Source organism: Ips typographus, linkage group LG14, assembly GCF_016097725.1.
Source record: "Ips typographus isolate SLU linkage group LG14, UJ_Ityp_2.0, whole genome shotgun sequence".
Taxonomy (NCBI): Eukaryota; Metazoa; Arthropoda; class Insecta; order Coleoptera; family Curculionidae; genus Ips; species Ips typographus.
In genome coordinates, this window is record NC_138435.1 from 481,636 (window position 1) to 508,086 (window position 26,451).

The 26,451-nt window shown below is 38.6% G+C and overlaps 4 protein-coding genes across 8 annotated transcripts; 3 read left to right on the forward strand and 1 right to left on the reverse strand.

The window, feature by feature from the left end:
* Positions 1-319: 319 nt before the first annotated feature.
* Positions 320-25,165, reverse strand: LOC145737594 (uncharacterized). Of its 5 annotated transcripts, XM_081992335.1 has the most exons (5): positions 24,850-25,165; positions 11,999-12,195; positions 1,073-1,158; positions 511-1,015; positions 320-411 (listed from the first exon to the last, which is right to left on the reverse strand). In XM_081992335.1, the coding sequence occupies exons 3-5, from the start codon at positions 1,124-1,126 to the stop codon at positions 371-373; spliced, it is 600 nt and encodes a 199-aa protein (XP_081848461.1). In that variant the 5' UTR covers positions 1,127-1,158; positions 11,999-12,195; positions 24,850-25,165; the 3' UTR covers positions 320-370. The 5 variants fall into 5 exon arrangements, with proteins under 5 accessions (XP_081848461.1, XP_081848460.1, XP_081848457.1 ...); XM_081992334.1 differs by having other exon boundaries at positions 320-1,015; positions 11,999-12,187; XM_081992331.1 differs by having other exon boundaries at positions 320-1,015.
* Positions 1,975-5,768, forward strand: LOC145737757 (uncharacterized). The gene is made up of 2 exons (XM_081992576.1): positions 1,975-5,124; positions 5,182-5,768. The coding sequence occupies exons 1-2, from the start codon at positions 5,071-5,073 to the stop codon at positions 5,725-5,727; spliced, it is 600 nt and encodes a 199-aa protein (XP_081848702.1). The 5' UTR covers positions 1,975-5,070; the 3' UTR covers positions 5,728-5,768.
* On the forward strand, positions 7,445-8,222 carry LOC145737599 (uncharacterized). The gene is made up of 2 exons (XM_081992343.1): positions 7,445-7,643; positions 7,700-8,222. The coding sequence occupies exons 1-2, from the start codon at positions 7,596-7,598 to the stop codon at positions 8,183-8,185; spliced, it is 534 nt and encodes a 177-aa protein (XP_081848469.1). The 5' UTR covers positions 7,445-7,595; the 3' UTR covers positions 8,186-8,222.
* On the forward strand, positions 8,397-26,314 carry LOC145737897 (transmembrane protease serine 9-like). Its single transcript, XM_081992737.1, has 21 exons — positions 8,397-8,848; positions 12,035-12,137; positions 13,057-13,352; positions 13,414-13,795; positions 13,851-14,120; positions 14,170-14,457; positions 14,970-15,147; positions 15,202-15,470; positions 17,966-18,164; positions 18,217-18,324; positions 22,487-22,791; positions 22,843-23,053; positions 23,104-23,256; positions 23,308-23,382; positions 23,432-23,694; positions 23,752-24,549; positions 25,172-25,306; positions 25,366-25,602; positions 25,655-25,770; positions 25,824-25,943; positions 25,997-26,314. The coding sequence occupies exons 2-21, from the start codon at positions 12,035-12,037 to the stop codon at positions 26,159-26,161; spliced, it is 4,671 nt and encodes a 1,556-aa protein (XP_081848863.1). The 5' UTR covers positions 8,397-8,848; the 3' UTR covers positions 26,162-26,314.
* Positions 26,315-26,451: the final 137 nt, after the last annotated feature.

Consider the following 26,451-nt stretch of genomic DNA (forward strand, 5'->3'; position numbering starts at 1 on the left):
TCGATCAATCAGTCTTCTTTTAACTTTCAATCAATTCTTCAATCTTTTTTTTAAATTAAAGACTCAATTTTCTTCTTTTTAACACACTTTATTGTACTACTCTTCATATAACTGATGACGCTAATTCTTCCTTAAACTGTGTTCGGATTTTGAAGTCATTTTTCTGGCAATTAGCCAGCTCTTGGGGCACTAGACTTAAGGCTGTTAAATCTCTGCTTAAAGAAGTTTTTGTCAAAATTTGTCATTTTGTTAGACACTACCCTAAATTTTGAACTTCCTGTTCCAGTTCAAATCATACATTTTAAATAAAAATCGAGTATATTATATAGCATTTCAGTTTATTTCAAAAAAAAGTTGGTTTATAGTGGATTTAAGCGCATTGGCATGGGGCTGGTAGGCTGTTCAATAAACCTTGCAAATTCGCCAAAGGATTGCCAGCTGAAGCTGAAGCTGGGGCAGCACATGCAGGAGCTGAAGCTGGTGCAGGAGCTGGCAGACTGTTCAATAAACTTTGCAAATTGGCCAAAGGATTACTGGCTGGAGCTGAAGCTGGGGCGCATGCGGGTGCTGGAGCCGGAGCACTGACTGGAGCTGGTGCAGGAGCTGGCAAGCTGTTCAACAAGTTTTGCAAATTCTCCAGGGGGTTGATGGCTGGAGCTGGAGCTGCAGCTGGGGCGTATACAACCGGAGCTGGGGCGTAACTGGCTGGAGCTGACACGTACGTCACCGAGGAGGTGGCTGGGGCAGAGTCGGAGGTTGCTGGGGCGCATGGGATCAAAGTGGGCCTCACGGAATATTTTTGGCAGTTGCAGTAGTTGCCCAGAGGGATTTTAGATGGCACTGGGAGAGGGATGTTCACGTCCGGTCTTTGGTTGACTGACTTGGCCGGTTCCTTGCACGGGAGGGAGGAGGGAACGGAGAATTGCGCGGAAGCTCCGTATTTGCGCAACGCCGCCAAAGTGGAGGAGGGTAGGCCACAAGAGCTGCAGCAGCCACAGTTTGGTGCGGCTAAACCCTGGAAAATATCAATTTAAATTAGCATCATAAGATTAAACAGCTAAAAAGTACTTACACCACTGACTAAGGCAACGAGGCCAAACAAGGCAAAAGCCACTTTGAAAGACATTTTTTTGGGGTTGTCTTTTTCAGTCAATTAACCTGCAAAAGGAAGTGATTTTCGAAAGAGAAATCAATCTTTTATATACCCATTCAGGACTCCTCGGGGGATAGAGCTCGAATCAGCTAAGAAAAGGCCACAGGCGTCATCAAACGATGATGTCACGATCTCTGTACGTCTCGCTTTAAATATTGCTGCTCTCGTTACTTTCCAAATTGTTGCAGCCAGTCAGTGGCGTGCTATTATTTTATCAGTAAAATGAAACATTTTCGTCGTTTTTAATAAAGAAAATAAAAGACAACAAGTTTTTCAAAGGAATGGAAACTCCTTCTGATTCTTTCTTCATAAATTGTAAGACGTTACTGACGATTTCACGGCCTTGGCTGTATATGATAACACCTTTCTTTCCAACCTTTTTGAAAGACATTTTGACAAAATAACGTTTTTTATTCATAACACTATGTGAACTTCAACTGCGACCATCAACAATACAACCAAAACACCAGACTAAAACGGAACCTAACCTAACCCCCTAAGTCTCCCTGTCCGCCACTACATTTTTTTAAACTTGGCAACACCGTTTAGAGTGCCGGCTAGTAAAAGCATATAAAAAGGTCCAAATGTCCCTGGCCGCTGCCGCATCTGTTTTAATTGTGTCCAAGTAAAAACCGTACTACGTTGCCAAGTGGCTTTTTGACCGCTTAACAATATATTTTCGGGAATATTTTAATAGGACGCCTCTGATTATATCTAATGCGACGGCAACTGTAGAAGGAGAAAGAAATAGTTTTAAAAACTGCGTCATTGATGATGCGGTGGCCTTTTCTCATCTGATTCGAGCTCTACGTGTCTTAAACAAAAACTACAGTAGGAAGTATTTTATTTGTTAAGTAACACCTGGTGCACCATGTTAATACAGTTCAATGTCAGCAAAATAAAACAGTTCAACAACTTTATTTGATTTTAAATATTACAGCTTATTTTTCAAGCTTTTTGATGCTGCTGAATCATATACACTTTACCAAAAGGAAGTTGTTTCCACAATATCTGTATTTCGGCATTCACGAATTAAGTCTCCCTAACCAGTTTCAGGCATACACAAATTCCCATATTCAGGATCTTAAATGGAGTAATAAGATCTTATTATAGAGAAAAAAGCAGTAACACTACGTAGTAAATGTCTTCTGTCCTAAATTAAGTAAAGATTAAGTCACTTCCTCTTTTTCGTGCAAATATCTCCTTCCTGAAGCCCTTAAGGACAAACTCAATCTGTTCCTGACTTTGGTAGGAAATTCTTTACAGTGAATAAGTTGTTTAAAAAAGTGTTTTGGTGCTCACGTGACTATCAAAGTTAATACAAATTAAGAAAGAACAGTCAGGGACAAAATCACTTGTAAAACCAACTTGGAATGAGAAAATGACAGTTTTAACACACTTTTGGAAGCTCTTGGGACTTTCTGCAAGTTTCGAGGACTTCTTGAAAGTTTAGCAAACTTTTTGGAAGCTTCTGAAACATTTTGGAGGCTTGGTGAACTTTCTGGAGGCTTCTGAAAGCTTTTGGGACTTTCTTGAAGCTTATAGGACTTTCTGGAGGTTTCCGGGACTTTCTGAAAGTTTCTAAGAACTTCTAGAAACTTCTGAGACTTTCTGAAATTTTCGGAAACATTCTGGGACGTTCTGGAGGTCTCGAGGACTTTCTAGTATCTTCTAGGAATTTCTAGAAACTTCTGAGACTTTCTGAAAGCATTCGGGACCTTCTGGAAGTTCCTGAGACTTTCTGGAGGTTTCGAAGACTTTTTGAAAGCTTCTGAGACTTTCTGGGAATTTATAGAAGCTTCTGGGACATTCTGAGATTTTCTGAAAGCCTTTGGGACTTTCTTAAAGCTTCTGATACTTGCTGTGATCTTCTGAAACTTTATAAGCTTTTGGGAATTTCTGAACATTTCGGGGAATTTTCTTGAAGCTTCTAAAACTTTCTGGAGGCTACCGAAACCTTCTGGAAGCTTCTAGGACTTTCTTAAAGCTTCTCGACCTTTCTGACAGCTTTTGGGACTTTCTTGAGATTTACGGAATTTTCTTGAAGCTTCTGATACATTCTGGAGGCTTCTGGGTCTTTCAGAAATACCCCGAGACTTCCAGAAACTTTTAGAAGCTTCCAGAATGTTTCCTAAGCTCTCGAAAAATCTCAGAAGTTTCTAGAATGTCCCAAAAGCTTCTATAAAGCCCCAGAAGATTTTAGAAAGTCTCAGAAACTTCAAGAAAGGCTTAAAAGCATTCAGATAGTCCCAGAAGCTTATAAAAAGTTGTCGAAACTGTCAGAAAATTCCGGAAGCTTCCATAAAGTCCCAGAAACCTCCAGAAAGTCCCAGAAGTCTCCAAAAAGTCTTAGAAGCTTCCAAAAAGTTTTCTAAACTTTCAAAAAGTCCCTTAAGCCTTCAGAAAGTCCCAAAAATTTCAAGAAAGTCCCAAATGTTTACATAAAGTCCCAGAAAATCTCAGAAGCTTCCAAAAAGTTTTCTAAACTTTCAGAAAATCCCAGAAAAATCAAGAAAGTCCCAAGAGCTTAACCAAAAAAAAATACTTAAAAATCAGGTGCAGTCAGAGAGAAAAACAGTATCAAAGTTTAAATGAACAGAAAAACAGTTTGCAAGGACAGTCAGGGACAAAATCGCTTGTAAAACCCACTTGGAATGAGAAAATGACAGTTTTAAGAACATTTTTGGAATCCTCACTAAATTTCCTATCAAATGACATGAAAAATACAAAAAATTCAGGTACAGTCAGAGAGAAAAATGGTGTCAAAGTTTAAATTAACAGAAAAACAGTTTGAAAGGATAGTCAGAGACATAATCGCTTGTAACACATACTTGAAATGAGAAAATGACAGTTTTAAGCACATTTTTGGAATCCTCACTAAATGTTCTATTTAATGACATGAGAAACACAAAAAAATCAGATACAGTCAGAGAGAAAAGCAGTGTCAAAGTTTAAATTGACAGAAACACACAGTTTCAAAGGACAGTCAGGGACAAAAAATGGGGTTTTTGATTGAATTGGCTTATTTTGGGGGATCCTTTTTGATTAAACGCCGTTTCGACAGTTTACTGCTGTCAACGGTCTGTCGCTCGGCGTCCGTTTTGTACGGGACCGTAATGGCGTCTGGAGGACAACCAAACCAATGATTTCTGCCTTTTAAATGGTTTCTAATTTTCTCTTTTTTTCATTCATCATTGTGAGTGGAAATATGACTTTTTAATCAGATTTACTGTTGAAAAGTCGTAATTTTGACAAAACATAATCACGTGACAATTACAAACTTTGAAATTAAAATAATAAGCAAATATAAAAGTACATATTTCGTGGTCACGTGACTATCAACTTTCTAAAATCACGTGACCAAAATTTTAAATCAAGTGACCACGTTCAGGGAAAAATTCGTTTTTTTTTTTTAACTTTAACTACTACTAGATAGTCACGTAATCCAGACCCAATTTAAAAGGACAGTCAGGTACGAAATTGCTTGTAAAACCCACTTGGAATGGGAAAATGACAGTTTGAAGCACATTTTTGGAATCCTCATTAAATTTTCTATCAAATGTTTCTAGTCTATTTTTGTTGTTTGTTTTCCAGTTGAACGTTAAACTGACTAGTGAAGGGGTTTGTGGATGTTTATTGTATCAGATTTATCTCAGAAAGAGCCTCTAATTAATATTGTCTAACACAACTACAGAAAATGTTAAAGTTATTGAACTGTTTATTATTTTGCTGACATTGAACTGTATTAACATGGTGCACCAGGTGTTACTTAACAAATAAAATACTTCCTACTGTAGTTTTTGTTTAAGACACGTATCCCCCGAGGAGTCCTGAATGGGTATATAAAAGGTTGATTTTTCTTTCGAAAATCACTTCCTTTTGCAGTTTAATTGACTGAAAAAGACAACCCCAAAAAAATGTCTTTCAAAGTGGCTTTTGCCTTGTTTGGCCTCGTTGCCTTAGTCAGTGGTGTAAGTACTTTTTAGCTGTTTAATCTTATGATGCTAATTTAAATTGATATTTTCCAGGGTTTAGCCGCACCAAACTGTGGCTGCTGCAGCTCTTGTGGCCTACCCTCCTCCACTTTGGCGGCGTTGCGCAAATACGGAGCTTCCGCGCAATTCTCCGTTCCCTCCTCCCTCCCGTGCAAGGAACCGGCCAAGTCAGTCAACCAAAGACCGGACGTGAACATCCCTCTCCCAGTGCCATCTAAAATCCCTCTGGGCAACTACTGCAACTGCCAAAAATACTCCGTGAGGCCCACTTTGATCCCATGCGCCCCAGCAACCTCCGACTCTGCCCCAGCCACCTCCTCGGTGACGTACGTGTCAGCTCCAGCCAGTTACGCTCCAGCTCAGGTTGTATACGCCCCAGCTGCAGCTCCAGCTCCAGCCATCAACCCTCTGGAGAATTTGCAAAACTTGTTGAACAGCTTGCCAGCTCCTGCACCAGCTCCAGTCAGTGCTCCGGCTCCAGCACCCGCATGCGCCCCAGCTTCAGCTCCAGCAGGCAATCCTTTGGCCAATTTGCAAGGTTTATTAAACAGCCTACCAGCTCCTTGTCAATGCGCTTAAGTCAACTATTTTTCTTGAAATAAACTGAAATATATACTTGACTGAATTAGTTTTATTTTTAACTGGTGATTTAAACTAGAATAACAGTGTTATCTGCATATTTTAGATAGAAACCATTCTGAAAATCACACAAAACTGAGTTTGACGTATTGCTTAGCGCTTAATTGTGACCTGTAGCGCTCATCTCTTTCTCTCAAGCGCTTATTAAACGAACGCAACTTTAACGTGTTGTGTGCGCTGTTGCCAGATTGCTAGTTGACCGTTTGCTCTGTCTTATAAAATATGAAATTGAAATAATTTCTTTGATTTTGCTTTTAGAGACACAAGATAGTTTTAGCAATTTTCGAAACGATTAGGAAATAAACCTCAATATTGACTAATATTGTTATTCAAAATTTTCTGTTCAAAAAACTGAGTCAACTTCTATATCAGAAGTAAATAAATACAAAATTTATTTTCGGGTTTTCATCGGTTAAACATTTGGCAACGTGGCGCGTTAAACGTCAATAAGGTTACAGTTTAGACGCAAAATGTCACAATCAAAAGTTGCAGTCACCAAATTGGCAAGAATTCAAACTTATTTTATACTTTTTATAATTCAATTTTTTCTAGCTAAAAGGGTCTAACCGCACTTTTCTTTTAGAACTGTTGAGCAAACCAGAATTACTAGTTTAGTTTATTCAAAGTCACTTCATTTCTGTAAAGGTTTGTTTGTACAGAAAAAATGTCTAGTAAACTAGTACTTAGAGTATAATAGAAACTCTTATGATAAAGAGAGAGAGAACCATTGGAAGCCCTCTAGCGGCCAAACCGTCCAACCTATCAGCCTAAAGAACGACATTTTTAGAACCCCATTTCAATAGCTATCTATAGACATATAAAAGAAAAATATACCAAATAAGCAAGTTATTTAGAATTGAATAAAAGAGTGTTAAACGAAATATCACTAATTTTATGCAACGCCTACCGCTACTGTAAAATTGATAACTGTCAACGCTGTGTCAAAAGTGACGTAAATTATAGTCAATGAAATGAGAGCACTAGATAGGTCATATCAGCGATTCTGTTGTTTTAAAGCATATTCTGGTAGTTTTGCTAATTTATACTAAATTAACGACTTGTTGAGTCTTGTAGAGGTTAAATCAATTAATTCTCACACATTTTAAGTCATTAATAGTGCCTCAATTTGCACAGTGGATAGTTTATTGTAACTAGTAAATAAACACTGTAATAACAATTACTGTAATAATGACGTTTTTCATAAATACGGCAGAGGAGAGCAGGGAAAAATGAGCCATAATGGTGACTAACAATTACTCTGTTAAAGGAGAAACAATTTCAATTTCAACCGTCTTCAGATAGTCTGAACATACCAGGAAAATTACCAGATCAAAATTCTGTTTCAAAGCATTTAGAAATGCCCAACAAGGCAGATTTAATATATTTGGATTTCGTGTTCCAAAGTTATTTCCTTTGCAGGTAAATAATTAATGCTGTTGTGTTTAGTCAACAGTTCAATGGCAAATAAACTTGAACTTGATAATGTTGCAATAACAATTAAGGTTAGCAAAACAAATACCAGTTTATTATTTTTTGTCAATTTTAGGCAAATTTCAATTTACCCACTTGATTTGATTATGGTCTGTAAAGATAACAGCCAATATTCTAAACATTTCCTGTGAAAAACCCAGTTCCGGTATTTGTTTGAGACTAAATCACGTACGATGAAGCACCACGGCTAGTTCCTCATGTTTTCAGGTTAACAGAGCAATTTCTTATCGTTCAATGAATTCGACTATAAATTCAAACCCCCTGGAGTGGATAGGCACAGTATACACACTGACAAAACCAAAAAAACATTCAAAAAAATGGCGCTCAGATTCGCAGTTGCTCTGGCTGTGGTAGTTGTGGCTTATGTAAGTATTTTTGCACTTTTTGTACTTGATTAAGACTAATATTTCTTTATTAACAGGTTGATGCCGGATGTGTTTTCACCCCACCACCGCCATCTTGCCCGATCCCCGGTTTGGACGTCAAAGCCGCCCTCTCCAACTTGCCAGTGTCGTTCCCATGCCCACCAGTCAAGACCAAGACCACCCAACACCCCGACATCAACATCCCTCTTCCCCTTCCCGCTGAAGTGCCCCTAGGCAACTACTGCTCCTGCCAGAAATATGGAATCACCCCCAATCTAGTTGCCTGCACTCCTGCTGCTCCAGCACCAGCTCCAGTGGTTTACAGCGCACCAGCTCCAGTCTACACTGCTCCAGCTCCAGCCCCAGCAGTTTACTCTGTTGCCGCTCCTGCTCCAGCCTCTGTTGTCTACGCTGCACCAGCTCCAGCTTCCGTAGTGTACACTCCAGCTCCAGCTGCCGCTCCAGCTCTGAGCCCTTGCCTGATCAACTCCATCTTGAGCCGCGTGCCAGCCCCTAAAACGCCATCTTGCGGATGCGCCTAAAATTTCAATAAATCCTCTGTATCTCAATGAAAAAACATTTGTGTGCGTATTTTTTCAAGTTCAATCCCATCACAGGTTATTCACCATTATTATAGTTTGATAAACAATGAAAAGTTTGTTTTATATGTCTGTGGATAGCCACTCCACAAGTTTGACTGATTTTCTTGTTCTATTTCATCTTAAATAACTTAAAACCTTCTAAATTCATAGAATGACCATCGTGTATGTGTGTTACTAGTCACGTGGTCGTCGATGATGTCCGCGTCCCATTAGCACCTCGATTGCCGCAAGTGGATCGCAAACTCTCGAAGAAGGCCTAACGGTAATCCCCCCTCAGCTGGTGCACTTCGACAAGGCTGCCGAGCCGTTGACCCCCACGAAGATGATTGCCAGCACTGTTCCTCTTCACCTGGACTAGTACGCGTGGTCCTTGAAGAAGGTGCCGTCCGTCTTTCCCAATATTTGTTATTTTTGTTTTTTTTTGCGTTGATGGTACCGGGCCATGTACGTCATCGTTGCCGGCGCCAAATTCGAATGTCGTCGGTTTCGGTCTTGTTTACACCAAGACGGTTCAGTTAATTGAGTACAATGCCAATTAGATTGATTAGCTGTCAGTTTTAGTGCCTTTTTCCTTTCCAGGATTGTTATTCTAGTTGTTTAAAGGTAAGTTGTTACGTCAAAGTGGCTCAGCTGACAGATGAAGAAAAAAAGCATTAACTAACATTTAGAGTAATAATATGAAGTCACAACAAAAATACGTAATCACCCACATAAAAGTGAAACAACATGACATAAGGGTGATCTGAATAGTACAAATTTTGTACAACACATAAGTACTAGGAAAGATTTTTAGAAGATTGCAAAATTTCCCACTTTTACCACTGACTCATGCGAATTTCTTCTTTTGGATTCCCAACTTTCACCCAAATCGTTTACGGTGACCCAGAATAACATATTTGCCTTGATCCTTATTTGTCATCGTTACCCAAATATTTAACCACTTTCCATCGTTCAAACTTGATGAAAAAAAAAAACAATTTTCCAACTCATCTTCAGGTATTCAGGGCCGTTCTTGACCTAAGCGCGACATTGCTATAAAATCGATTGACCCACATATTATGCACGAAGTCTCGGGTAACAGGTTTTTCGGTGAAGAGTTATTATTACTCAAGTTGTGCCCAAATTCTTCGGTACCACTTGCGGTACCCAACGGTACCGATCGAATGTTAAGTCATCCGTTACGGATTTTAAGCCTCGTGGATGCTGTGCTTGATCTTCTATTACTGTTAACGTTCAGCCCTTAAAAGAAACAACCCTGATTTAATAAACCTTTTATGTGGCAAAAATATGAATTACTGGACTTCCTGAAAGTAGTTAAAGTCCAAGTTGAACGGAATAAATTACAGCTCTGGCCCGTTATTCTAATCAAGTTTGTCGAGGTTCGGATTTAATTAGTCCCGGTCAGTTATACTGTAATATACCTCTGAAATTCAATTTTACCTCTCATTTACAAAGCTAAGATTGCTTCTAACCATCAAATGGAATCGAAAAATGTACACAATTACGGTCTGGGGGATTTTATAGACTATAATCTCTGGTATAAAGGAAACTGGCAAGGTTAAAAGAGTCCTTAACGACATTTTATGATTTGAAAATAGTTTTAGAAACCTCCTAATCACTGCATAACTGTATTAAATGTTTAATGAGCTTGTTGATACCAGTCCACTATAATTACGTTATTATTGTTTCAATAATGCACCAGACAGATTAGAAAAAACAGTCAGGGACAAAATCGCCTGTAAAACCCACTTGGAATGAGAAAATGCCTGTTTTAGGCACATTTTTGGAATCTTCATTGAATTTACTATCTAATGACATAAAAATCACTAAAAAATTGAGTACAGTCAGGAAGAAAAGTGGTGTCAAAGTTAGAACTGTCAGAAACACAATTTTCAAAGACACTCAGGGACAAAATTGCTTGTAAAACCCACATGGAATGAGAAAATGACTGTTTTAAGTACATTTTTGGAATCCTCATCGAATTTCCTATCTAATGACATAAAAAAACGCTAAGAAATTGAGTACAGTCAGGGAGAAAAGTGCTGTCAAAATTTGAACTGTCAGAAACACAATTTGAAAGGACAGTCAGGGACAAAAGCGCCTGTAAAACCCACTTGGAGTGAAAAAATGACTGTTTTAAGCACATTTCTGGAATCCTCATTGAATTTCCAATCTAATGACATAAAAAACACTACAAAATCAGGTAAAGTCAGGGAGAAAAGTGGTGAACTGTCAGAAACACAATTTTAAAGGACACTCAGGGACAAAATCGCATGTAAAACCCACTTGGAGTGAGAAAATTACTGTTTTAAGTACATTTTTGGAATCCTCATTAAATTTCCTATCTAATGACATAAAAAATACTAAAAAATTGAGTACAGTCAGGGAGAAAAGTGGTGTCAAAGTTTGAACTGCCTGAAACACAATTTAAAAGGACACTCAGGGACAAAATTGCATGTAAAACCCACTTGGAATGAGAAAATGACTGTTTTAAGTACATTTTTGGAATCCTCATTGAATTTCCTATCTAATGACATAAAAAACACTAAAAAATTGAGTACAGTCAGGGAGAAAAGTGGTGTCAAAATTTGAACTGCCAGAAACACAGTTTGAAAAGACAGTCAGTGACAAAATCACCTATAAAACCCACTTGGAGTGAGAAAATGACTGTTTTAAGCACATTTTTGGAGTCCTCATTAAATTTACAATCCAATAACATGAAAAAACATTAAAAAATTGAGTACAGTCAGGGAGAAAAGTGGTGTCAAAGTTTGAACTGCCTGAAACACAATTTAAAAGGACACTCAGGGACAAAATCGCTTGTAAAACCCACTTGGAGTGGGAAAATGACTGTTTCAAGTACATTTTTGGAATCTTCATTAAATTTCCTATCTAATGACATAAAAAACACTACAAAATCAGGAAAAGTCAGGCAGAAAAGTGGTGTCAAAGTTTGAACTGCCTGAAACACAATTTAAAAGGACACTTAGGGACAAAATCGCATGTAAAACCCACTTGGAGTGGGAAAATTACTGTTTTAAGCACATTTTTGGAATCCCTAATAAATTTCCTATCTAATGACATAAAAAACACAAAAAAATTGAGTACAGTCAGAGAGAAAAGTGGTGTCAAAATTTGAACTGCCAGAAACACAGTTTGAAAAGACAGTCAGTGACAAAATCACCCATAAAACTGACTTTGAGTGGGAAAATGACTGTTTTAAGCACATTTTTGGAATCCTCATTAAATTTCCTATCTAATGACATAAAAAATTGAGTACAGTCAGAGAGAAAAGTGGTGTCAAAATTTGAACTGCCAGAAACACAGTTTGAAAAGACAGTCAGTGACAAAATCACCCATAAAACCGACTTGGAGTGAGAAAATGACTGTTTTAAGCACATTTCTGGAATCCTTATTAAATTTACAATCCATTAACATGAAAAAACACTAAAAAATTGAGTACAGTCAGGGAGAAAAGTGGTGTCAAAGTTTGAACAGCATTTTAAAATTGTTTTTTTTTTATAATTGAAAGTGACATGAGTAATTCAACATGTGACCACTTCATCAGGATTAAAATCTTGTGTCACATGTCACTCACAAAAAATATTATATTACATGCAAAAAGTTAGGTAGGAAAGTGATATGGTTTACACCGTACAAACAATAAAAGTGAGCAGCCCTGTGTTGATCAAATTACAGTCTTATGTGTGAGTGATTAGAAAATTTGCATGCTTGTAAAATGATTAAACTTACTTCCTTTACATTTACATTGAGTCTGTCCTTTTCCAGATGTTGCCAACCACCTTCGTAGCCTTAGTGACCTTCCTACTGGACATAGCTAACACTTCGCCAGTGTACAATATGCAGCCGGCCTTTATCACCACTAATATAGGTTGGTATTACGGTAATTGAACAGAATTTGCGTCTTGACCCCATTCAGTCCTTAAAACCTACAAAAAGCTTCCATGTAGAAGGGGTGGTTAACAAATAAGTGAGGTTAAAAAGTACTTCACTGCCTTTGGTTTACCTTTTTTGGTTTTAAATCTTGTCTTACCAATAAACATTTTGTTAGTTTATCAGTAGAAAGAACGTTGCAAACAATTATTTGTAAAGATTTTGACAACAAACAACATAAACTGTCAGAATTCAAAAAATAATGAACTGTCAACTGTCAACTGGCGATTGTCGTTTCGCGCTAGGGATGTTGCCGCAACAATTGTAGGGATGAGTTTTTAACTGTATTTTAGTTAAATGTGCCGTTGAAGACTCAGTTATTTCTTTTGTATTAGAATTATTTGCACCTTAAAGCGTTCCGGCATTAAAGCTAATTGGACCGACCACGGAAACGAGTCGTTTCAAGCTGGTCAACAGGAATTTCACCGATTCCGTTAGGTAGAAAATCATCAAACGAGTATTTCGGGTTCGAGTAATTCAATCCGATTTGCCTTTATAAAACGTTATTTTGGTAATATACCCTTACGTTGCATAGTTCGGATAAACCGTTAATCAGTATTACACAAGTAGTCCAGTTAAAATATTCTAATCTCCATACAATGGCCGATTGTTATACATGCTACAGGCCGGAAACGAGTTTAAGGTGAAAGAACCTTGACACTGTGAGAGAGATATATGTGAAGAAAAATAAAAGAAAAAGCAAAACTCCCACAAAATGAGGTCGGTATGACGTCACACGCAAAATAGTATCGGGGTCAAACGTGAGAACGCCATTGGACGGGCGTTGGCGGTTGGTATTTGTGTCGCGTTTTTATTGGTTCAATTAATTTTTTTTAATTTAAATTAAACATTTGCAGCGTCAACAAACGGACGAAACATACGCAATCTGCCGTGCGTGTCAAGAAAAAACCCTCAACTTAGCGGAGTTTGCATGTTTGCCATTGACTGTCTTAAAGCCAACGGTACCCACTTGGGTACTTGCATAGACAGGTTCTATTTCGGCTCGTGCTGCCATATTGAACACGTAAAAGACCTGGACAACACCATCGAGTCCAATATAGTACTAGACAGCAGAGTACCACCACATAGAGTGCAGAACACCACTACGGTAGTTGTCAGCACCACCACACCCATCACTACTACCGTGAAGACGGTACTAGTAACAGTAATTTATACTGTTTCCCTTCATTAATGGATGGATTGTTTAATTCCAGACCCAGAAACCCACTGAAGTTACGAAAACGCAAACAACTACTACTCAAAAGATTCCCACCAGTACAGTACCAATCAGTACTACAGAACCATCCACAACACCACAAAAGTTGCAGACATTCTTCCTGGTTAATGGTACACCATTAACAACAACAACAACAACAACAAAACCTCCAACTACCAAGAAACCTTCAAGTACGACAACCAAACCCAGACCGGCCGTAACAGCCCCAGCAAAGCCCCACCAAAAACCCACTAAACCCACGGTTAAGCCTGTTAAGATTGGTACTACCCGAAGGCCAGTAAGCAGCACCACCGTTAGGAGCACCACAAAAAAGACCAAACCAACCAGAAAAGTTACTAAACCATCTAGTACCACCACAAGTAAGTAATTTACTTTTAGTGACTAACTATTGTAATTTGGTAATTGATGTTTCAGAACCTAGTAGTATCACTAGAAAACCGTCAAGTACTACGGTACCACCACGCACTACCACCACCACTCCAAAACCCCTCACACTCACGAACATCACCCAAATTGTAGAGAGTGTAAATGAAGTGAATACCACTGGAAACGCAACCACTGTGTCAACTGTCACTGTGTCAACTGTCACTGCGTCAACTGTCACTGTGGTAAACAAACTCAACACAACCACCATTCAAGTACCATCCAGTGTGGAAAACACCACAACGGAAAGCGTCACCGAAGGTACCACCTTCAACCAGGGTTGCGTAAAAAATAATAATACAAATTTCAGATTGGGTACCGATTACAGTGCCAGACAGTTGGGTGCTACTGCCCAGCGTCACTCCCACAGGGATAGTTAATATAACCACGGCAACGCCACCAGTTTTAGAACCATCGGTAACAACCACGACTACAATGTTGCCGGTTGTTACCACGACGTTATCAAGTGGCAACGAGTCAATGAGTAGTGAAGGTCCTGGAGTGGTCACCACCTCGACAGAACCTGGCACCACTGCAGTGATTGGAACCAGCACTATAAGCGAACCGAAACCGATTAATATGAGTGATTTTACTGATGGTGAGTTAAAGACTAGTCACATGTTTGTCAAAAATCTGTCAAGATGGCTGACACAGTAAGCCAACTTGAAATATTGTTAGAGATCATTTTTGCTTGTTAATCTTTGTTGTGTATACGGTAAACCGTATTGTTGAAGCAAATTGTATCAAGCAATTTTCGACCATGAAGGTTTAAAGACAGTTAAAAAAAAACTTGATATGGCGGTATAAAGAAACAAGATAGCGGGCAAATAATTACGCAAAGTCAGTCTGTGTGAACGTTTTAGTTCTTCAACCTGACTCAAGGTAATCCAAGCTCGTTAGTTTAGGCAAAAGAAACAAAAATTCCCAACAATAAGACATTGGCCCCCGATGGTCGTTGCGCAGCCCATCAAGTGTACAGGTTTTTTCCATAAAACCGCTATTTTCACGTTTTAAAAGATAAAATGAAACGCCTAATCGATCTGGTGATGTTCTGGTGCACTTTTGTTAGCGCAACTATCGATTTTAATAACGTTTCGACGTTGTCAACAGTGTGCGGACGTCGTATGTGGCCCGAGGCCCGAATAGTGGGTGGAGAGAAATCGAGTTTCGGAAAATGGCCCTGGCAAATTTCGTTGCGTCAATGGAGGACCTCGACCTACCTACACAAATGCGGAGCAGCCCTGCTCAACGAAAATTGGGCCATCACCGCAGCGCATTGCGTCGATAAGTAAATTAAGCCCAGCTCTAGTTGAATCCAGTCTGAAAATTTGTTTATTTCCAGCGTGCCCCCCAGTGATCTTTTGCTTCGTCTTGGCGAACACGATCTGTCAACCGAAGGGGAACCGTATCTTCACGAAGAACGACGCGTTCAAATTGTCGCTTCTCATCCCCAATTCGATCCGAGAACGTTCGAATACGATTTGGCTTTGTTGAGATTCTACGAGCCGGTTCAGTTTCAACCAAATATTCTTCCAGTTTGCGTACCTAAAACAGATGAAAATTTTGTTGGTAGAACTGCCTACGTCACTGGTTGGGGACGTTTATATGAAGGTTGGTAACTGTCACTGTCAGTTACGTCAACAATGTCTTAAAAAGTCAAAACGGCAACGCCTTCTCGACAAAACTCAATCACAGTTTTGACGCAATTGGGTTTGAAATTTAATTTTTCAATTACTAACTATAACTGTACCTGTCCCAAGTCAATTGACCAATCACAAACTGTTAACAGGTGTTGTAGTGAACAAACCATAAAATGGTGCCCAACTGACACCTGTCACTATTTTGTGTCATTTTTACTGTATACTTGAACACAAATTCAGTTTTGTGTCAAAGTGTCTAGAATATCATTGATTTTAGATGGACTGGCAAAAATCAGGTTTTAGAAACATTTTCATTAAGTATTTGATATTAAATGTGTTTCTGAGTTTTATGACAATTGTCACGTGACTATTTAGCTAAATTATTCTCTAAACCCACGTGATATTTGTTAGTAATGTTAAAACTATCAAAATTTGCCAAAAGAATTTGAGTTGACACAGTTTTCTTGCAATTTTCGACACGAGACGTGTTTTAAGATTTGTGATAGTTAGTTTGACAATTGTCACGTGATCCCCTAGCTAAATAGTGTTCTAAAACCACGTGGCAACTGTCACTAAGGTCAAACTGTGCTCAAAAGTTGCAAAAATCAAGTTTGAGAAAAGCTTTCCTGCAGTATTTGGTATAAAACGTGTTCCTGAGTTTTATGACAGTTATTTTGACAAGTGTCACGTGACTGTCTAGGTAAATTATCCTGTAAAACCACGTGTGATATTTATTACTAATGTTAAAACTTTCAAAATTTGCCTAAAATATGCAAGAGTTCGAATTTAACACAGTTTTCGAACAATTTGCAAAACAAGGCATATTTTAAGATTTATGACAATCATTTTGACAATTGTCACGTGATCCCCTAGCTAAATAGTGTTCTAAAATCACGTAGCAACTGTCACTAACGTCAAAACTGTCAAATCACGTGACCGTCTAGGTAAATTATCCTGTAAAATTGCGTGATATTTATTACTAATGTCAAAACTTTCAAAATTTGCCTAAAATATGCAAGAGTTCGAATGTAACACAGTTTTCGTACAATTTTTGAAACAAGACGTATTTTAAGATTTATGCCGGTCATTTTGACAATTGTCACGTGATCCCCTAGCTAAATAGTGTTCTAAAATCACGTGGCAACTGTCACTAAGGTCAAAAGTTGCCAAAATCAAGTTTGAGGAAAGCTTTCCTGCAGTATTTGGTATAAAACGTGTTCCTGAGGTTTATGACAGTTATTTTGGTCAGTTGTCACTTGACGATCTAGCTAAATTATTCTCTGAACCCACGTGATATTTGTCGGTAATGTCAAAAACTATCAAAATTTGCCTAAAATTTGAGTTAACACAGTTTTCTTGCAATTTTCGAAACGAGACGTGTTTTAAGAGTTGTGACAGTCATTTTGACAATTGTCACGTGATCCCCTAGCTAAATAGTGTTCTAAAATCACATGGTAACTGTCACTAAGGTCAAAACTGTCAAATCACGTGACTGTCTAGGTAAATTATCCTGTAAAATCGCGTGATATTTATTATTAATGTTAAAACTATCAAAATTTGCCTAAAATTTTCAACAATTCCAGTTCAACACAGTTTTCGAAACAAGACGTGTTTTAAGATTTGTGACAGTTATTTTGACAATTATCACGTGATCTCCTAGCTAAATAGTGTTCTAAAATCACGTGGCAACTGTCACTAAGGTCAAAACTGTCAAACTGTGCTCAAAAGTTGCAAAAATCAAGTTTGAGAAAAGCTTTCCTGCAGTATTTGGTATAAAACGTGTTTCTGAGTTTTATGACAGTTATTTTGACAGTTGTGACTTGACGATCTAGCTAAATTATTCTCTAAACCCACGTGATATTTGTCAGTAATGTCAAAACTATCAAAATTTGCCTAAAATTTGAGTTAACACAGTTTTCTTGCAATTTTCGAAACGAGACGTGTTTTAAGAGTTGTGACAGTCATTTTGACAATTGTCACGTGATCCTCTAGCTAAATAGTGTTCTAAAATCACGTGGCATCTGTCACTAACGTCAAAACTGTCAAATCACGTGACTGTCTAGGTAAATTATCCTGTAAACTATCAAACTTTGCCTAAAATTTTCAACAATTCCAATTTAACACAGTTTTCGAAACAAGACGTGTTTTAAGATTTGTGACAGTTATTTTGAGAATTGTCACGTGATCCCTTAGCTGAATAGTGTTCTAAAATCAGGTGACCATTGTCACTAACGTCAAAACTGTCAAACTGTGCTCAAAAGTTGCAAAAATCAGGGTTTAGAAAAGTTTTCATGCAGTGTTGGATATAAAACGTGTTTCTGAGTTTTATGACAGTTATTTTGACAATTGTCACGTGATGTTCTAGTTTTTTTAGCCCAAAGTGTCTAGAATATTCTGTAAAATTGTCTGGAAAAATTAAAATGGAAGTTACAGACTTCAACCAATAAGTGTCATTTTTGATTCTAGATGGACCGCTTCCGAGCGTTTTACAAGAAGTGACAGTGCCTGTCATCAACAATTCAGTCTGCGAATCAATGTACAGATCGGCCGGCTACATCGAACACATTCCGCACATTTTTATATGCGCCGGATGGCGAAAAGGCGGCTTTGATTCCTGCGAAGGAGACTCGGGAGGACCGATGGTTATCCAGAGGGAGGACAAACGGTAACTCGCACTGCTAAAATGGGGCTTTAGCGATAATTAAAATCGGTTGCAGGTTTCTGCTGTCCGGCATTATTTCGTGGGGTATTGGATGCGCCGAACCGAATCAGCCGGGAGTTTACACCAGAATTAGTGAATTTCGGGACTGGATCAATCAAATCCTGCAATTTTGAACCAACATGGACTGAAAATGGTGATATTTAGGGTCGCTTGCGACCCAGTTCAAAACGTTCATTTTAGGAAATCTAACATTTACTCTGTATAAAGCTTATTTTAGTATGTAAATATTAAAATTATCGCGCTAGATTGTTCTTTTAATTAGACGGTCAAAGACGTATAGTAAGGTTGTTGAGTTGACCGTTATTTATTTATTTATTTAAATTCCCGTCCTAGTTTTAACATGTTTGTACATAGGCAATACGATACGATAAAAAAAAAATTACGATATATTTTTACAAATAAAACTAGCAGTTTACTAGCATTTTTTACTGTGCCTTATTAAACTTGGATCGCGCGTTTATATCGGCAACACTGTTAATTGTTTTGACAGATGACAATCAAAGTGGGCTGCGCCTATAGTAAAAATCAAAGTAAAAGCTATGACGTTACAGAACAATACAAATAACGTGGTTTTTTTTATACTTCCCTCCAGACTTTCATCCTTAACTGTTTTAAAATTAAACCTAACAATTATCACGTGATGACTGTAATATATTATTTCTTCTAAAGCAGGTCACTGAACTGATTTTACTATACTGATTATAATCCACCTATGCGTATTAAATGTTTACAGTTAGCAGACTGTATTAACTGTTGTAGTTTGCGTTTAATTACACAGGACAAATTGCTATTTAATTATGTCTTGGAGATCACTACAGAGTGTGCTAGGGTTTTAGCATGGTAAAGATTGGGCCATATGGTCGTGAAAGGTAGCAAAATTAAACAAATAAGCGCATAAATGAAAGCTTCTCAGTTTCGAGGACAATTTTTGGTTTTCTTCTCATTTTTTTGGGAAATTAATGAATCCTCCAGATATGTGCAGCAAAAACAGAGTCAACATGTGTAGCAGGTGTATCAATAATCCGCCGCCACCATTGGGTTCCGCTGGTACCATCAACGACGCGGAAGACCCGCTAAGCTAACCCACTGACCGACTTTTGCTGACCAAGAACACATACGTAAACAGATTTTCAGTCTGCCAACCGAACCGGAGGGAATCACTCTTCTCTCACTTCGACCGCGAAATCGTTTGAATGTGGTCCCCAATATTCGGGTGGTACTGTCGGAAGTTAAATGTGCCCCGATCCGGTTATAGCCAAACTTAGTACAAACAGGATTTTTGATAATTTCCCGGCCTGTCTGACAGTCTAGTAGGGCATAGTCTATTTGGCCAATGCGAAGCTTTGGCTCGCCCGCTTCAGGCCTACTACAGACTTTATCCCAGCCGTAGATTATAGTTTTAGTTTTAAATCATGAAATCGATAACGCGGTTGTGTGTCACATTTATTCTTGTGCTACAAGTGACAGCTGAGGATGTTAATCAAAGACAGAGAGGTAAGTAAGACAATAATTCAAAAAAGGAGAAAGTTTACTAAATAATAGTGTTACAGTTACTTAGTTTGTGTTCATTTAAAAATCAGTAAAACTCATCAAACCGGGCGTTTCTTAACCTCCTAACCCACTATCAGACGAGTTAATAATTTTCGTGTAAACTAATCAAGAAACAAAAACGAGTATCCCATCCATTCATCGTAGCTTTTCATTGATTTTGACCTTTACATTCGTTTGACCTCCCGGGGTTGGTCTGGAGTAGTACAGCCTCAACTAAAAGTTTTACTTAATTTTAATGAAAATAAATACCCGAAGAAATTCCGAAATCAATCGACCGTAAAGATCGATCGGTTCTGCATCGTCATACGTCCTTAGAAATTGGAACGATCGTATTTCCATCCTTTTTTCTGTGGTTTGGTTCACTTTCTCCACTTTTCGTGTTAACGAAATGAAAAACACCGATGAAAGTAGCCTCAAACTGTCAAAAGACATTTTTTAGTAAATTCGTCCTTGTTACACCCAGTATAATAGTGTACGTTGCAATTCACACATTATTGGTCGACTCTAACTGTAAAGTGATATAATTAGAGATACGTACTGGTTTAAATAGGTACTTTAACGTGATAGGAATGGGTTACCTATTAGACGCGTCGATAACAGTTTTTGGAATGCCAATGGTGACTAAATACACACTGTATAAGGGGAAATACGTCATAAGTTATTTTAAAAACGTTCTGAAAACTGTATCACTGTAGGGATCATTTTTGCTTGCCATTACTTTCAGTTCTTATAGCAAAATCCAATTAGGACATTGACTTGTTTCAAACCAATTTGAGCCTCAATACGATGATTTCCAGAGGCAAAAATTAGATTTTTTTTTGTATTTGTTTGCTCTAGTTTATTTGTTATTTATCCATAAAGAGTCATAGTTAATAACCTGTAAAATTTGCATATCCAGCCCCAACACTGTGGCAACGCCGCACTTTTAAGTCAACTGTCAATCGCAAGTTGTGCATGAATGTGATAGTTTGTTAAACCAATGTTGCCAGATCAACCGTTAAAACCTGTTTTTTTGTATATAATCTACCGTTTTTAATTACGTTATTGCCGTTATGTTGGTTGTGAAACTTTTATATATTTTTTTGAGTTTATTGAGTGGGAAACTAATAAGGATTCGAAAAATGCTCAAACTTTGACACCGCTTTTCTCCCTGACTTTACTAAGTTTTGTAGTGTTTTTTCATGTTGTCAGATAGGAAATTTAATGAGGATTTCAAAAATGTGCTTAAAACAGTCATTTTCCCACTCTAAGTGGGTTTTATAGGCGATTTTGTCCCTGACTGTTCTGTCAAACTGTGTTTCTGGCAGTTCAAACTTTGACACTACTTTTATCCCTGACTGTACTGAATTTTGAAGTGTTTTTTCATGTTGTCAGATGGGAAATTTAACGAGGATTTCAAAAATGTGCTTAAAATAGTCATTTTCCCACTCCAAGTCGGTTTTACAGGCGATTTTGTCCCTGACTGTTCTGTCAAACTGTGTTTCTGGCAGTTCAAACTTTGACACTACTTTTATCCCTGACTGTAGCAAATTTTGTAGGGTCTTTTCATGTTGTCAGATAGGAAATTTAATGAGGATTTCAAAAATGTGCTTAAACCAGTCATTTTCCCACTTTAAGTGGGTTTTACAAGCGATTTTGTCACTGACTGTCTTTTCAAACTGTCCTTCTGGCAGTTCAAACTTTCACAACACTTTTCTCCCTGACTGTACTAAGTTTTGTAGTGTTTTTTCATGTTATTGGATAGGAAATTTAATGAGAATTCCAAAAACGTGCTTAAAACAGTCATTTTCCCACTCCAAGTTGGTTTTACAGGCGATTTTGTCCCTGACTGTTTTGTCAAACTGTGTTTCTGGCAGTTCAAACTTTGACACTACTTTTATCCCTGACTGTAGTGAATTTTGAAAGGTCTTTTCATGTTGTCAGATAGGAAATTTAATGAGGATTTCAAAAATGTGCTTAAAATAGTCATTTTCCCACTCCAAGTGGGTTTTATAGGCGATTTTGTCACTGACTGTTTTTTCATACTGTCCTTCTGGCAGTTCAAACTTTCACACCACTTTTCTCCCTGACTGTACTAAGTTTTGTAGTGTTTTTTCATGTTATTGGATAGGAAATTTAATGAGAATTCCAAAAATGTGCTTAAAACAGTCATTTTCCCACTCCAAGTCGGTTTTACAGGCGATTTTGTCCCTGACTGTTTTGTCAAACTGTGTTTCTGGCAGTTCAAACTTTGACACTACTTTTATCCCTGACTGTACTGAATTTTGAAGTGTTTTTTTATGTTGTCAGATGGGAAATTTAATGAGGATTTCAAAAATGTGCTTAAAATAGTCATTTTCCCACTCCAAGTCGGTTTTACAGGCGATTTTGTCCCTGACTGTTCTGTCAAACTGTGTTTCTGGCAGTTCAAATTTTGACACTACTTTTATCCCTGACTACTGAATTTTGAAGTGTTTTTTTATGTTGTCAGATAGGAAATTTAATGAGGATTTCAAAAATGTGCTTAAAACAGTCATTTTCCCACTCTAAGTGGGTTTTATAGGTGATTTTGTCACTGACTGTCTTTGAACTTTCACACCACTTTTCTCCCTGACTGTACTAAGTTTTATAGTGTTCATGTTGTCAAATGGGAAATGTGTCATCAGACGCATAAAGAATGCAGCACACGCTGGCGATTTTATTATTAATTTAGGTTAGTAGTAAGCATCATCGAGGTTTATGTCGATCGCCCGCGGCTTTAAAACTTTCACCAAGCAAAAGGTCATGTGGCAATGTCAATGGAATACCTTTTGCGTGACTAGCGTTGATTCATTCATAAACTTTCGTGCAGAGAGCAGAAAACTGTTTGGAGGTTACCGGATAACACCCAGATACTGTAAGGCGACCAAAAGCTCTTCCCACTCCACCGAAGGACCTAACATTTGTATGTTCAACCATGAGTGCACCCAGAGGAACGGGCAAGTGGTGGGTGCCTGCATGGATGGGTTTCTATTTGGTGCATGTTGCCAGTTAGGAAAAGGTAAGCTGTGTGCTGTTCAGATTCTTTACCACGTTAAACTGCCTTCCACAGATGAAGAGATTGGAGACTTTTTATCCCAAGAGTATCCTGGTGTAACCCTACTAAACTCAAAAATCACCCCTACAACACACAGAACAACTTCACCCTACGATATCACTTCTCACGGAGTGTCACAGATAACGGCCACTCTCCTCGGTCAGAATCCACCATTTTCCAACCCTTGGACCGGAACAACTTCAACCAGTACAAACGATATCACCAGGTAAGGAACGGTTGAATTTGAGTGTTGTGTAATATATGGATGGTGTATAGTTCAGTGTACGAGAAGAAAACCACCCCGTATGGCAACGAACCCACCACCATAAGGTATGGGGAAACTAATCTACCACCAATATTGCAAATATCAGTGTCCAATGCTCCTTTAGGGTATACCCCACTGCCCACCATACAGAAACCTTTGTTCAAGTGAGTTTTGTTTGGGTTTTGTATTAAGTTTGTACCAGTTTGCAATTCCAGGCCTAAACCTTCAAAACCTGATGACAAATACGTTTTAGTGCCAACATTAACCCATGACACAAGTCAACCCACTGTGTATGTAGTTTCTTAAAATGTTTGTTTATTATAATGATTGTGCGTTTAGTAGGCCGGAAGTGACCACCAAAGGACCACCATCCACTTCCTATGTATTTAGCACTACCATACCACCACGCAGGACTAAACCGAGCAAAGTAACAAAGAAACCGGTCACAACAAGTCCTAAACCAGCCTCAACCAGTTACGTGTACAGTACGACGTTTGATCCAACCAAAAAACCTCCAAATGGTACTGTGGTGAACAGTTCAACCCATCGACCTGTCACAGTAGCCCACTCGACTTTTGCCCAAACCCCTGAAGCATTCCCAAGTAAAAATTTAATTGTACGATTGTGTTTTCTTGTCTAAATGGTGATTTACTTAACAGGTTCTCCACCACCTTACGTGTACGTATCCAGCTCGAAACCATCCACAGTTAGTTCCACAGTAGCCGGACCTGGATTCACGGTGACGTCACAAGGGTATCCAAACCCAGCGCCCACCGTGATAGTTTTAGGACCAGTGGATGACAACACGTCAAACCCGCCAACCACAGCTCAACAACCCCCCAGGAAACCAGTAAACCAAGTGATTATCAACAATCACGTGACCCAGAACATTTACACCACTCCGAAACCGCAGCAAACTAGCCAGAATGTACCATCACCTACTGTGATAATCACCCCCAAACCTACCATATCCTCCTCCCCGCTACCTGAAGACGATCTGGACGCTGTCGTGGTGACGTCACCAAACGATTTAATCAATTTTCCTCCAGACCGCAACCCTAACCTCAATCTAACCCAACCCGTTTTCACTGAGGAGGACATCACCACCCCCAATTTCGTGGAAGACGCCGCCATGCATGAGAAAGTCGAATCTTTCGTCAATCAAATTATTTATGGACTTCAAGAACCGTTCAACGATCTCAATGACATTGTCTACAACAGGCACAACCAAACCGTAACGACCACAACCAAGAAGCCGGTTAAAAAACCGGTTACCACCACCAAGAAGCCGGTCAACGTCAAAGTGACCACCAAACGACCGGTTACGACCAGACGACCTGTCAGTAGTGCGGTGACGACGACCAGAAAACCGGTCACAACCAGAAAACCACCGACCACGGTCCAGAATTATATCGAAAACGAAACTGAAGCCGAAATACATCAGAATTACCGAGACCGTAAGTGTTTTCTATGATTTATTTTCTAAAAAAGAATATTTAGCTTTGTACTGTGTTTTCACGTGACCTAAACGTTGCACGCGATTTGGTTGTCACATGATGTTGGTGTTTGTAATGATTATCTCCCTCCTGTCATTAAACTAATATTTTTTGTCCACTTTTGTACAGTATTCGCGTAAATTACAGCAGTGTCCTAGTTTGTGATGCGAACAACAATGTGGATATAGTTAAGAAACATTAAAGCAAAGACAAACATTCAACAAGCGTTTTAAACGGTTAAATAGCGTTTTGATTACTTACATGTACAAAACCAAACACACTGTAAACTAAAATGATCCTTGGAACAGGAAATTGTGATTTTCTTCTTAAGGAGGTTTAATAAATGCCATTACCACCACTTTAGACGCACGTATAACAGGATAACAGTTATTTTAAAGCACAAAACACGACTATAACGAATTAAATTAAACCAAAACAATACAAATGTTGAAATGTCAAAGTGAAACGTCAACCGTCTGCGGAGTTGCCGGCTTGTGCCACATTTGATTGTTTATCTAGTCAACCAGGAATACACTAATAAAGTTAAATTGAGTTTAGTTAATAACAGATTTTTTTTTTTTAGAATGTGGCGTTCGGCCTTTACTAAAATCCGGCCGAATTGTGGGTGGAAGAGGGGCCGTATTCGGGGAGTTTCCCTGGCAAGTCCTGGTCAGGGAATCGACGTGGCTGGGATTATTCACGAAGAACAAATGCGGAGGTATTATCCACGCTACTATAAATCACAGGGACAAACGTGACTCGAAATGTTTCTTTAAGGGGTTCTGATTAGCGACAAGTACGTTATAACGGCCGCTCATTGTCAGCCCGGCTTTTTGGCCTCTCTGGTGGCAGTGTTTGGTGAATACGACATTTCTGGCGATCTGGAATCGAGGAAACCAATCAGCAGAAACGTGAAACGCGTGATTGTTCACAGGAAATACGACGCGGCTACGTTCGAAAACGACTTGGCTTTGCTCGAACTGGACAGCCCCGTTAAATTCGATGCGCACATTAGTAAGTCCAGTTTTTTGGTGGAAAATTGTGCTAAACTGACTTAAATTGACAGTTCCCATATGCCTGCCACCGGACAATATCGACTATACTAAAAGAATGGCCACTGTAACCGGTTGGGGTAGATTGAAATACGGGGGTGGGGTGCCCTCAGTGTTACAAGAAGTACAGGTCCGTGCACCAAATTGAGTTTGTAAATTTTTTTTTTTAAACTGCCTTATTAGGTCCCTATTATGGAAAACCACGTGTGTCAGGACATGTTCAGGACTGCCGGACACTCTAAAGTGATTCTGGACTCGTTTTTGTGCGCCGGCTATGCTAACGGACAAAAAGACGCTTGTGAGGTAAAAAAAACTACCACAACACCAGTAAAATGTTAATCAACTAATATATACAGGGTGATTCTGGTGGTCCTTTGGTTGTCCAGAGACCTGACGGTAGATACGAACTGGCCGGGACTGTATCCCATGGTATTAAATGTGCAGCTCCCTATTTACCTGGAGTTTACATGAGAACCACCTACTATAAGCCCTGGATAACCAGTATAACGGGAATTGAATAAAATTAGATGATATACATTCTAATGTGATGGACTTAAAAGTGACACTCTTGTGTATAATGATGCCAATTATACAACTACTTTTAAGAATGTCTTTATAGGAAATTTGTACAATTATTGTTTCTAAGTCTAAAATTAAATCTTTTATTTATGTTATGTGGGTTTTTTTTATGAAATTGGTATACAGGTGTGGTAAATACAAAACCGACCATCGGAAATGTAAACGGACAGAGAAACGTAAATTATTGCATGCGCGGGACAAAGGCAAAAATAATTTGGTCGACGGTATTGGT

Coding starts and splice junctions, on each gene's coding strand:
- LOC145737594 (XM_081992334.1), bottom strand. CDS start 1,126: ATGTCTTTCAAAGTGGCTTTTGCCTTGTTTGGCCTCGTTGCCTTAGTC. Junction 1,016..1,072: donor TCGTTGCCTTAGTCAGTGGT/GTAAGTACTTTT, acceptor GATATTTTCCAG/GGTTTAGCCGCACCAAACTG.
- LOC145737757 (XM_081992576.1), top strand. CDS start 5,071: ATGTCTTTCAAAGTGGCTTTTGCCTTGTTTGGCCTCGTTGCCTTAGTC. Junction 5,125..5,181: donor TCGTTGCCTTAGTCAGTGGT/GTAAGTACTTTT, acceptor GATATTTTCCAG/GGTTTAGCCGCACCAAACTG.
- LOC145737599 (XM_081992343.1), top strand. CDS start 7,596: ATGGCGCTCAGATTCGCAGTTGCTCTGGCTGTGGTAGTTGTGGCTTAT. Junction 7,644..7,699: donor CTGTGGTAGTTGTGGCTTAT/GTAAGTATTTTT, acceptor CTTTATTAACAG/GTTGATGCCGGATGTGTTTT.
- LOC145737897 (XM_081992737.1), top strand. CDS start 12,035: ATGTTGCCAACCACCTTCGTAGCCTTAGTGACCTTCCTACTGGACATA. Junction 18,325..22,486: donor GACTGGATCAATCAAATCCT/GCAATTTTGAAC, acceptor AGCATCATCGAG/GTTTATGTCGATCGCCCGCG. Junction 25,771..25,823: donor CAGTGTTACAAGAAGTACAG/GTCCGTGCACCA, acceptor CTGCCTTATTAG/GTCCCTATTATGGAAAACCA.